The sequence below is a fragment of the Pteronotus mesoamericanus genome, unplaced genomic scaffold (genome assembly GCF_021234165.1).
Source record: "Pteronotus mesoamericanus isolate MK-2021 breed Mesoamerican mustached bat unplaced genomic scaffold, CSHL_Meso_final scaffold_118, whole genome shotgun sequence".
NCBI lineage: Eukaryota > Metazoa > Chordata > Mammalia > Chiroptera > Mormoopidae > Pteronotus > Pteronotus mesoamericanus.
The window spans coordinates 13,845,456-13,858,380 of record NW_026555301.1 but is presented as its reverse complement, the minus strand read 5'-3'; the positions used below and the strand labels follow the sequence as shown (position 1 = coordinate 13,858,380).

Genomic DNA, 12,925 nt, shown 5'->3' with positions numbered 1-12,925 from the left:
AAAAATCACTATTTTAGCCAGTTTTAAGGGCACAGTTCAGTGGCATTGAGTAATTCACATTGTCATGCACCCATCACCATCGTCGACCTCCAGAAGTTTTTCATCTTCCCAAACTGAAACTGTGCGCCCATGAAACAATAACTCCTTACCCTCCTCCCCACTGTCCCTGGCAACTATCAGTCCAATGTCTGTCTCTATGGGTATGACTATTCTAGCACTTCATATAAGTGGAATTATACAAAATCTGTCATTTAGTCTGGCTTATTTCACCTAGCATGTTTTCAAGATTTATCCATGTGTTGCGGATTCCTTTTTAAGAAATTCTGCTTCCTTTTTAAGGCAGGATAATATTCCATTCTATGTATACATCATGTTTCATTTATCCATTCACTGTGGGACACTTGCGTTGCTTCCACCTTTCAGCTATTGTGAATAGTGCTGTTATAAAGGTGGGTGTGCCTGCATCTCTTTGAATACCTGCTTTCCATTTCTTTGAGAATATACCTAGAAGTTGAAATTCTATGTTTACCTTTGTGAGGAATTGCCACGGCACTGCATCGTTCCCACCAGCAATGCACAAGGGTTGCAACGTCTCCACATCCTCACAATCTCTTATTTTCTGTTTCGAATTTTTTTATTATGGACATGTTAATAAGAGCGTAAAGTGCTATCTCATTGTGGTTTTAGCTTTCATTTCCTTAATGATTAAATATGTTGAGCATCTTGTCATCTGCCCAATGTATCAACTTTTAAAGTAGTGTGTTTCAAATTGGAAAACCTTGGGGTTTTATATCAAGAAATTTCACCATAGCTATACATATTAATGTAATTATCAGGGCCTAAAAGAACATTTACAATCATACAATTCAAGATCCATCAGATGTGCATGTTCTCTCTATCAGAATAATTTCTTAAAAATCTTAAGTTGTCAGAAAAGTTCCCTGACTCACTTTAGTGGTGTAGTGTTATGCTAAAGAAAATGCTTTTAAGTCACCTGACAGTGAAGAGTAGTTTATTATAGTCTATGAGCTACCAAAGCAAGCACAAGGAATAATTTATTACTGGAGACCACCCACATGTATGTTAGTTTCATGATTGTTAAAGACACCCTTCAGCTTTATTTTTCTTAAGACAAAAATGCCACACTCATTCAATACCCATAGATTTTTATCATAGTAAGATATCACTAAATATCTAACAATGTTAATTCTAAAATCCTGTGAATCAATGTAAGAAATGAATAGCAGGCACTATTTTGAAGAAGAAATAAATCTAATCATTCCTCTTGTAATATGTTACTAAAGCAAACACTCTGTAGTTAAATCTTATTACAAACCACACAATATTTATCAACTTTCTGATAACACCACTTTTTATCTTTTTTTTTAGTTTATCTTTTGGGTAGATAAACATTACACACAGAGGCTAAAAACTGCCATAGTTTCAACAGCATGATCAACTAGAGAATTGAGAATGGAATCAATGTCTCCATCATTTGCCAACACAGAATGGAAGTGACTAATTTGATCATAAAACCTCAGAATCTTACATATTTATTAAAGTACATGAACACATTTACAACATGAAGTTGTTATGTCTCCTAGTTATGTTCAGGTCTGTTTATAATTTTATTTTGGAAATCTATACTTAATTTCATATTTTTATAGGAGTGAAACAAAGTAGTTGAAAAGTGTGTTGATCATCATCTTTTAATCAGGTGGTAAACAAAAAAAAAGGAAGGGAATGCAAAAGAAAAAGCATTTATTGACACTGCAGCTCTTCACTCAGTGCCTCACCTCAGCCAATGCCTGGGCATGCAAGAGTGAACAAGGCAACTCTCAATAAACGTTAACAGGGGAAGGAAAAGAAAGGAAAAAGAAAGGAGAGGAGAAGGAAGAGGAAGGACACATCCACAGTCTCTGCCTTTGTGGAATATATAATCTAGAAATGAACTAGTAGCTGGTCAACGGCTGGTTTGACAGGGAAACACACATACTTTAACAGTGGAAAAAAGTCATCAGAAGGGGTATCAGTGCTCTAGTCTGAGTGCCAGCGAGACCTAAGAAACAAGGATGAAATGTGGGAGACAAAGGAGATAACTTGATAAGGAAGAGATCTGGCTGTCAATACCTATATAGGAATCAAATCTGGCCTCATTACGAGAGGGACAACTACACGTGGATGCACTAGACATAGCCCTTTAACTGGAATTTCACCAAGTCTTTCCAGCTGATTTTAGCTTCTAGGAAATAAAGGGTATAAGGAACATGTTAACAAAACCATGATGAAACAATCCAACAAACCCAGAATGTGGGATATTCTGCAAGACAACTAGCCTAGTCTAGTCAAAGGGTATTATTTTTAAAAATCTGGAGGTAAATTCAGATGCAATGCCTGTTTCTCACTGTATTCTGGTTTAAAAAAAAACCTATAAAAGACATTGGTGAATAAATTGGGAAAACTGGACATGGATGTAGAAATAGTTAAGAAATTACTGTCAGTTTTGTTAGAGGTGCTAGTGACATGGTGCCTATTCAGAACAACTGTCCTATTTTTGGAACATACAAAAAATATTGTATTGGTACAATGTCACAATGACTGCATTTAACTTGAAAAGTGTTCAGCATGAAAAAACAAACATAAAACAACTTTTAAAAATCTCTGAACCTCAGGCAGGGGTTGGTATATGCATACCATAGTAATATACTTTCTACATTATCAAAAATATCCATAGTAAAAAGGCTCAATAAAAAACTACATCTGAGAAAGGTTTGTTCAGATGTAAACATAATGCCCTTTTTTTAACAAATGCCAGCAACCCTGGCTGGTGTGGCTCAGTGGATTGAGTGCCAGCTTGCAAACTACAGGGTTGCTGGTTCAATTCCCAGTCAGGGCACATGCCTGGGTTGTGGGCCAGTTCCCCAGCAGAGGGCGCTCAAGAGGCAACCACACATGGATGTTTCCCTCTATTTCTCCCTCCTTTCCCCACTCTCTCTAAAAATAAATAAATAAAAATCTTTAAACAAGTGAAAGCATGGCAGAGATTTTACATTGTGTAAAAAGTAAAGAAATTAATGAGCACTAATTATTTTCAATAATGTTAATTTAGAAACATCTAAAAGTGCTAGAGATTACCTCGTCGTCTATAACTGTATGTACAGTTGATCCTTGGACAGCATAGGTTTGAATTCAATAAATTCCTATACTGTTTTCGACCCATAGTCAGGACTCTGCAGACGCAGAGGGCCAGCTGTGTACCTTGTTCTACACCAGTTTATAAAAGCAAATGAGCATCCACGGACTTTGGTTTCCATGGGAGCTCTAGAACCAGTCTCCCATGGATACTGAGGGTAGTTAAGTTTTTTTGAAGTCAAGAGTTATATGCACAGTTTTGACTGCACAGAGGTTGATGCCCCTAACCACTACATTGTTCAAGGGTCATCTGCACATGCCTGTTTTTGAAATATGCCTTAAAGACCTAAAACTGATTCCCCTGTGGAATTTCTCAAGCTGATTCAGTTCAACTTAAAGCAAAAGGCTCCCTTCAAGATGAAGTCAAGCATGGCATATTGCCAAAGGATAGTCTAAAATGCATTTGAAGTCTATATGTAAAATGGTCAGCTGTTACCTTGACCAAACTCATAGAATATTACACTTCTAATGATGAAAATAATTATACTTTTTCCCTTAAAAAAGAAAAGTAAATTGAAAAGGTGATGGGAAAATCAAAATCTCCTATAGAATCATCCTTCCCACTGAAATAAAACCAAGTCCGAGGAAAAAGGGAAGTTCTTCTCCCTTTCTCTTAGGTGAGTTTGAAAATATTAATGCATGACATATTAATTCAGGACGTATGGCTGAAAATCATCAGAAGTGATATTTTATTTGCACAATACTATGAACGTAAACTTGGAAAAATGTCTCCTGAGCCACACAAGTTGGTTGTTACCTTCTTTACTGTTATTTAAAGAGATCAAAAGTTCCTTGCACATGAATAGACGTAGTAGTATCTTGTCTTCTTAAAATCTTGCACATTTTTAAACTATCATTTATTCAAAGAATTATAATTATTTGATGTTAAATCTCCAAAATTCCTATTTCAGTGCTCTAGTGCACATTTCAACTATTTGTCTCAAATGATTTTTCACATTATGTTGAAGAGTTCTAAAACAAAAGAAATTATTTTCATAAATAAGAATATTATGCCTTGTATTATGCCTTGAGAACTGAAACCAGAAATTGTGACAATAGCTGCCATCTTTCTTTTTCTTCCCTTTCATTCAAAAATTTTTTTTCTCATTCCCAGGAATTTGGAGGCAAACAAAGCCCATACCATATTTTTCTGCATTCTACAATGTAGTCTTGAAGCAAATTAAGAGGATGCAAGTGTGGCCTGAGCCCATTTTACCTTGCCTCTCCCAACTCAAGCTGAAGACTTGACCTCTGAGGTAGAGGACAACTCCACTCTACTCACAGCCCTTACAGACAGCATGACAAGGGTGAGACATGCTCAAGGGGTTTAACACTACACCCTTTTGTTTCCAAGCCTTATTTGCTAAAGTAACTTTGTACAGTGATTATAGCAAGATAATAAGCTAGACAGGCAGAAAATGCATACATTTTGTATCTCCACACCACTCCCAGTGTGTCTGTCGAATCTAGCACACAGCCTGACATAGGATCCTGAACAAATTAGGGTGCCTGCTGACACAGCTTCTAAGAACATCAAACCCCATGGAAACAATTTCACTCCTTTTCTAAAAGATTTCTGAGAATAAGAAATGTGTCAAACAATGTTACCATGCACTACTTCTGTATATTGCTTAACTTCACCTGGTGGAAAAACAATGAGGACAGAAGGTAAACATGGTAAGAAATAAGGCAGACTTTCCAAAGATCATCAGACTATAACTCAGCAACCCACATTCTTCAGCAACAGCAGTTCTTGCCTTACATACCTGTCTTAAGTCCAGAGTGATTGTGATCCAGTGATATTCTCGCCCATTTTGAATACTGGGACTTTGCCACCAGTTATTGGTGCCATCTATAGCATTTGATATTGGATGACGTTCTGTTAAAAGAAAATAGAAACAACATAATACCCTCCAGGTCCATCCATGTTGTCACAAATAGCAAGATTTCTTCTTTTTTATGGCTAATTAATATTCCATTGTTTATATGTACCACATCTTCTTTATCCATTTGTCTATCAATGAGCACTAAGATTGCTTCCATATCATAACTACTGCAAATAATGCTGCAATGAACATAGACATATGCCTGTTCAAATTAATGTTTTGAATTTCTTCAGATCAATAATGAGAAGTGGAATTTCTGGGTCATATGATAGTTCTATTTTTAATTTTGTGATAAACCTCCATACTGTTTTCATAGTGGCTGAAACTAATATAATACTGCATGTCAACTGTAATTTAAAAAATTATAAAAAAGGAAGGAAGGAAATTAAAAATATGTGTATTTTTCAACTTTTGGTCTGAATTGTTTTAACTTCTAAACTGTATGCTAGAGGAAGTGAATAGCAGTGAAGGTGAACACATTACATGGTTCATGGTTTCCTAATAAAAGTCTTCACAATCATTTCAAAAAGTATAAATTCCCACAGGTACTTCCAAACAGAAGGAGCAACACTTGCCTTTGGGGTTGGCACTGTTGCCATCACAGACCCGGCACTGGGGGTTCCGCACAGGTCGGCTGGGCACGTGCTCCACAAGTTTGCAGAACATCTCAGGCCCCTTCTCACCACAGGTGGCATTGGTGATGATGTGCGCATTGCTGGCAAGATTGAGAATGGCAGGAAAGAGGCCTGGAAGTAAAAATTCACCAAATCAGTTCAGCCACTTCAAGTCCAAAGGATGTTACGGAGCATCACTTTGCAGGTGATCAAAAAGAGACTACAGGTCTATGTGCTGAGTGAAGGAAGTCTTACACAAAAGTAGTTTTACAGTGGTTTCAGTTATATGAAATTCTAGGAGAAGGAAAACTCATCTATGAGAAAAAAAAACCCTGAACAGTAGTGGTAGAGGGTGGGACTGACTGTAAAGGGACACAAGGGAACTTTTTGGGGTAATGTTATGTTCTATATCTTGATAAAGGTTTGGATTGTACAGGCAGATGCAGTTGTGAAAAATCATAGAATGGGTAAGATTTGGTAGATCGGTGTGTTCCACTATGTGTGAATTTTACCTAAAACAATTAAGAAGAGTCATAAACAACGTTGATGTAAATGCTGAACAGTTTAGGAGTGACGTGTACTTTATCCATCAACTCATGTTGAAATGCATCAAAAAATAAGCTGGATTGATGGATAAATAGAGACGGGTACAGGGTCAGGCAGGTGATAAAGAGACTAAAATGTTCATTGTGGAATCTCAGTAAGAAGGTAAATGTTCACTGTACAGTTCTTTCCACTTTTCTGATGGAACTGTTCCATAACAAAATGGTAGGAAAATAGGTTTTAAGAAAAGTGTCAGATGATCCAAGGCATGCATATGCCAGTGAAATTCAAACACCTTTCATTCAAATGAAGGGCATCCATTTTCTATCCACTTTGTTTCAGTTGCCTCTGCTAATATTTACAAGATCTTTTCTATCATTATCTAAGATAGTTTCAAAATTCTCATCAATTCAGTATTAATCTTTGCCTTTATACAGTTCTTTTGTCTCCAGTGAATTTTATCTTTAAGAAGCTGGTCCAAATTATTCAGAAAACAATTTTTGGATGATTATCAGGAAAATAACTCGAATAGGTTCTTTAGAGATTTGACTTTGTCTTGATAAAAGAGGATAATAGCAGAGTGATTCCACAAAGGTCCAGAAAGTGCAGTGCATATGATCTTGAAGAGGCATTCTGCCTGAAAGGGCACCGTGAACGGAGTCAGAGTGTGGAGGGGAGGGGCCTTACCTAAGAGCAGTTTCTCTAAGTTACTAGAACTTGGTCTTCAAAGATCACAGGAGATCATTTTTTCTTTATAAAGAATATAGAGGAAATATTATTTCTGAATTCCTTTTCCAGCAAAATTTTTAAAAGCACAATATAATTTTAGTAATATAGAAGGAATTCATGTCTTCAGTTTTGATTTTTTTAAGGTATCGCTTACTCTTTTCAATGATCTTTATTATAATTTAATTTATAAAATAAAAATGGTTATTTTTGTAAGAGTTGCTACGCTAAAAAACTTACCAGGCATCTACCTATCTATCTAAAAAATAACTTATTAAGTAGCCTTTCAAACATTTTCCATATAAAACAGAGCTATCTATTAGTAGTTCTATCATAGTAGAATGACCCCATTCAAGTCCATAGGCCCTTAGTTTCTCAGTAGAAAATAGTAACTGAATATTTTTATTTTAGAGCATTATTATTAATTTTGAAGCATAATAGACACATCATATACTATGTTTAATACGTCATATATATTTTCATCTTTAACTTAAAGTTTTTCATTTTTATTATATTTCTTTAAAAGAGTTTCTTTCTAATCAAAGAAGCTTTATGAGGAAACATGAATCTTTATGTTTAATTATGCAGTTCTTCAAATTATTATTTTTATCAATCAGTAGTTAGACATTTACACTTTATGAAATGATCTACTTGTTAAAGTGACATGCAATTCTTGGGAATGATACTTATATGGCAGGAGCTGATATTTATTATGTTTAATACTGAGGTAAATATTATTTTTCTCCATCCTTTATGACCATAATATTCTACTTATCTGGTTCAAATGTATCTTATGAGTTAACAATTGAAAATTTAACATGGTTTTAAACTGCAGTGTTTTATCAAATAACTAAATGATATTTTTCAGGCTGTGTATCACACGTGTACATTTAGATTTGCAGTACAAACAACTCTCTCCATTCCCTTCTCACAGGCTAGTCAAGCGAGGAAAAGAAACCAAGGTCACAGGAACTGATTTAACAATGCATTTCTCTATCCACAAATACTTTACCAGTTAACTTAACAAATGTTGCCACTTTTTCTTTATTCTCCCCTTCCAGTTGCTCCACATCAAGAGAACTCCCCGCTTCCTGCCCAGGGCTCCTTCGACCCTGGAGAGCCGGAGTTATTTGCAGGGGTGTGGAGGGGAGGGGGCAGGGCCTCCTGAGGGCGCCATGCTCTCTGTACCCAGGGGGCCATGCTCTGAGTCTCTGAGAAAAGGAGGTCAAACCCTATGAATGTAAACTTAACATAATTTTGGTGAATAATATCGTAATTGTACTAATCACCATCAGGTAGTTCTTGTGCTAGAAAGGTTTGAAAGAACTGCCATATTTCCTTACCTTGTTGATATTCTAAATAGGCTTTTAATAAAAGAAAAAAAAATTCTTTTGTTAGCATGGCTGTGTAGAAAAAAACTTTAAATAATTAATTTCAAAAATATATCCCAGCTATCTCTCACTAAATCTATCTTTCTTCTCACATAGACTAGTATTTGAATAAAAACTAAATTATTCCTTATTACATTTACTCTTCATAGTTATAGAAAAATTATTATTCCTTGTTGCACATAACCACATCTGTGTGAGGATCAAAGTGAGAAATATGTACTAGAGAAGACATGTTTTAAAAAGAACTTTCTAAAAAATTCCCTCAGGTTGAGGAATCATTTCAAAGACAACCAAAATATTTCAATTAAAGGGAAACTACATGAGCTTCAAGTAGGAGGGAAGCTAGGAAATTAAAGCATGAGAAAGGGCACTGGGATCAAGAACCTACCAAGAACAAACGTTTGATTTTCCACATAAAAATCAGAGGCAGAATGAGGGCTGTAGCAGGGTACACATGACAAGAGTTTTACCATTACTTAGCTATGCACTTAATAAATTAGACTATATATTTTTGTTGAGAGACATTATTTGCTTTAGTTAGTGTTACTGTAATACTAATTTGTACATTTCCCCCATTCAGGTCACACAATGGAATCATTTTTCTATCCCTGTATTTAACTGGTTGCTAAAGCCTTTATAATGCCAAACTCCATCAAGCATGAAATAAATTCCTTCTCATTCACCAGTAGCTTTTTTTTAAATCTTTTCTTCACAGCCTGAATACATTCGGTTTTCTTAAATACATTTCAGGAGCACGTTAATCTGCTGGAAATTTCTTTATTACTACTAGGTGAAAAGTTGCCATAATGCTGACAAAAATGCTACTATACACAATTACCAAAGCTTTCAGCTGAAAGACTTCCAGATAGCTGAATAATTCATTTTTAGAGGTTTCAGAGGTTTTTCCCAGGATAAAATATTTTTACCACCTAAAAAAAAAAAAGAATATCTACAATGCTGACTAGTCCGGAGGCTCATGGCAACAACTTCTTCACCAATATTTCTGGAACGATTCAGGGCTCATCGTTCAGGGCTCTGATGCATTGGTGTGTAAGAGAAGCATGAGTTTTTTCTAAGGAGGTGTTGTCTATTTTGGAAGAAAACAAGTTCTACAAAATGGTATTTACCTAATTGATAATTATTGTGGTATTAAGGGGAAAAATGATTTGCAATTCTTAAAAGATATGTGGCAATATTTCAGGTCATTTTTTCTCAGAATGGAATTAAGGATTATAAATATTTTCTATGACTAAATAATAAAATTAGCTTCTGGTATCAGGAGTTTTGTTCTGAAAAACAGTCAAAGCTACTTGTTCAATCCAAGGAGAAATTTGAAAAAAGAAACAGGAATTTAAGATTTCTGAATTGACAAATTTGTGATTTTTGAAAAACATTCAAATTCTTTATTTTTCTCCATATACCCACTTCTCACTTTCCTAATCTCACCCACTTACCATGTAAATATCTATGAAGTGATTAGAGAAGACTGGTATTGGATAGAAACTATCCTGTTTCCTGTACCCTTTGAAACATGGTAGTCACCTGATTGAACAATAAAAACAGCACCTCAAACAGCTACAGATGGCATTATTTAGTGAATTCTTAGAGGTATTCATTCATTCATTCATTTATTTATTAAATATTTTATTTATTTATTTATTTATTTACTTACTTACTTACTTATTTATTTAGAGGGAAGGGAAAGGAAGGAGGAAGAGAGGGAGTGAGAGAGGCATCGATGTTGGAGAGAAACATCAGTTGGCTGCTTCTTATACACCCACAACCGGGGGACTGGCCTGCAGCCCAGGCATGTGCCTGACCTGGAATGGAACCAGCAACCCTTCAGTTTGCTGGACGATGCCCAAACCACTAAGCCACACCGGCCAGGGCTCCTAGAAGCATTTAATACTATTACAGGATACACTATCAAAGTATTCTAACAACATAATTTTAAAGTATTCTAATAATACTTAAGGTATTCTAAGGACATGAATTTTAGGAGGATGTATGAATTCATATTTAGTAACACAGGCTTATGAGTCATAGAAAGCAGGTAAGAAAGTTTGATTAAGTTCAATAAATTTGTAATGAGAACCTGTTATGTGCAAAGCACTATGCCAGGCACCTCTCTGGGACACCAAGACGAAGAAGCTGGGCTATTCTACTCTGAAGGCTCTCACAATCCGGGGGGAAACAGAGACATCTACTCACAGATTCTGATTAGTATAATATTTAAAACACAGCAATATACATAAAAATAGATTAGAGGAGAGAATCTAGAATAAGAAACTCAGGCATAACCCAAGGAGAAATATGAGGGCATGTGCTCAGGCATGAGCAGGTCTAAAATCCTCATTGCTCTTCAATCGATTTCAATCTCCTTCCCTTTGCACTTTTCATATATTCATTCATTGCCTAATTATCCTTCAAGCTAAGTCCAGGTCTTTCTGGAACTCCAGGCTAATATAAATGTTTTCTTCTGTCCTGTTTTAAATCAGCATGCCCTCTCACTGCAGTTACCATTTATACAGAGATCATTAACTTGGGAACCAGTCTCTCACTAATTCTTCTCCCCTCACTATCCTTCTTCAAAAAATATAAACAACTCCTGATTAACATGTGAGTTCCTTCAGGGCAGAATTATGCCCTGTTATGCCCTAGGGCCCATGTGAATGCCCCATGTCAGGGGCCTGAATGAAAAAAAATGAGTAAATGAATGAAGACATGTTCTTTCACTTTCCTGGATTACCAGCAAACGCACAGAACCAGGAGCCTAAATCCACGCTCTCGTCCTGGTGTCACCACTAACCAACAGTACATCTGGACAAGTCAGTCTCTCCGGGCCTCTAGTTCCTCAATTATTAAATGAGTGCCGCTATGAGTCCATTTTTTCTTCAGATGCTATGAGTCTAGAATTTTACTATAATTATCAGATTAATTTGCCCACCATTCTCACTCTCACTATTTGAAAAATAAGATAAGAATAGCTTTTCTCCATTTAATGAATGCACTGAATGGCAAAAAGAGTTAATTTGGTAATTCTTTGATCTTTTTGGATAAAATAACCAAGTAGAAATATAAGGTGGTATTATTTTTTTTGCTTACATGGAAGTCATTCTTCAGCATATCCACCTGAAGAGGAACAGAAGAGAAACAACTGATATTTCATACAACCATAATCCTAAGCCAGAGATCTCTCAGAGGCTGCTTTGCTTTCCATCTATGCTAACGGCAATAGCTCTTCCTTGACTCTTGCTTACTCCTCAATGTTAGAAACAAAACAACAGGCCCAAATTGGAGTTGCTCATATAAAGCCCTACATTACCAAACCAAAACAGTAGGGTTTCTGGCTCTTCCAGAAATGGAATTTTTAAACCAGTCACTGAAGAATCGCCTGATCAGCACTAGTTAGGTAATCTGCAGGTAGACCCTTGCCACCCCTTTAAGCAAAGTAACCTTGCAATAACCAATCTTCTTGCCCAGTATAACTTCATTGTTCTCACTCCCTTTTGCCTATAAAAGTCTTCCATTTTTTTCCGTTCCTCCAAGCTCCTTTTTGTTAGATTGGATGCTGCCTGATTCATGAATCACTGAATAAAACCAATAAGATCTTAAAAATTTGAATTTTGTTTTTCAACACAAGTGTGTGTCATGGAATTCTTTCAAAGCAGTAAAAGTTCTATATTTAATATGGCATGTTGAATACCTAACCTATATGTCTCCAGGCTTAAAATAGAAATATCCATTCAAAACAGGTATTTTATAGAATCACTAGTGCCTATGAAATGTGGTGTTGGGTAAGAAGTAAGAGCAATGGCTTCTGAGTTAGACAGCTGCCAGTATGAATTCCACATCTACCATTTTCCAGCTAAGTGGCTTTACCTGTCAGTCTCTATTTGTGCAATGAAAAGCATAGTGCCTAGGGATTTTTGTGATCTTTAAATGAAATTATGTGCGTAAAAGACCTAGTATAGTATCTTAAGGGCTCAATAAATAATTGCTATTACTGTTTTCATATTACCAGTGCATATCACTAACACAAATTTCCTCAAGTATAATTCAACTTTTATGGTTATATTTCATATATTTGAATCTCTGTTTCTCTGATTAAATTTTGGATGAAGTAGTTGGTTTGCATTTAAGGGCGATTGAGTAATACAAGTATCTACCTTTAATCAGAAGAAACACCCTCAGGCAAGCGATGTGCACCATGAGAGAGACATGGCAGAAATGCAGACCTTGGGCCCACCTCATGCCCCCCCAAGGCACAGAAGGCCGGACTGCCAGTTCTACTCTACCCGCACTTGTCCCCCTTCCCAACCTCCCTCTTTGCTTTTTTTTCTAATATTACTCTTTCTAGATGTCTTTGCAACACTGTGTTTATAGTTGAATCCCTGTAAGTTAGATGCACACTTGTAAATCACAATCTTTTTTTTTTTTCCATTACCTGAGGATATTTTTTCATTGATTTTAAAGAGAGGAAGGGAGAGAGAGAAACATCGATTGGTTGCATCTCATATGCGCCCAGACCACAGATCACATGCGCGAGGGCTGGGGATCAAACTGGCAACCT

General features: G+C 36.1%; 1 protein-coding gene across 1 annotated transcript in view; it reads right to left on the bottom strand.

The window, feature by feature from the left end:
* The window catches only part of LAMA1 (laminin subunit alpha 1), a 175,129-nt gene that overhangs the window by 140,848 nt on the left and 21,356 nt on the right, over positions 1–12,925 (bottom strand). Inside the window, exons 2-3 of the mRNA XM_054587387.1 lie at positions 5,654–5,824; positions 4,959–5,071 (exon numbers count right to left, since the gene is read on the bottom strand). Coding sequence (XP_054443362.1) covers positions 4,959–5,071; positions 5,654–5,824 — 284 coding nt within the window. The remainder of the gene's footprint in view (positions 1–4,958; positions 5,072–5,653; positions 5,825–12,925) is intronic.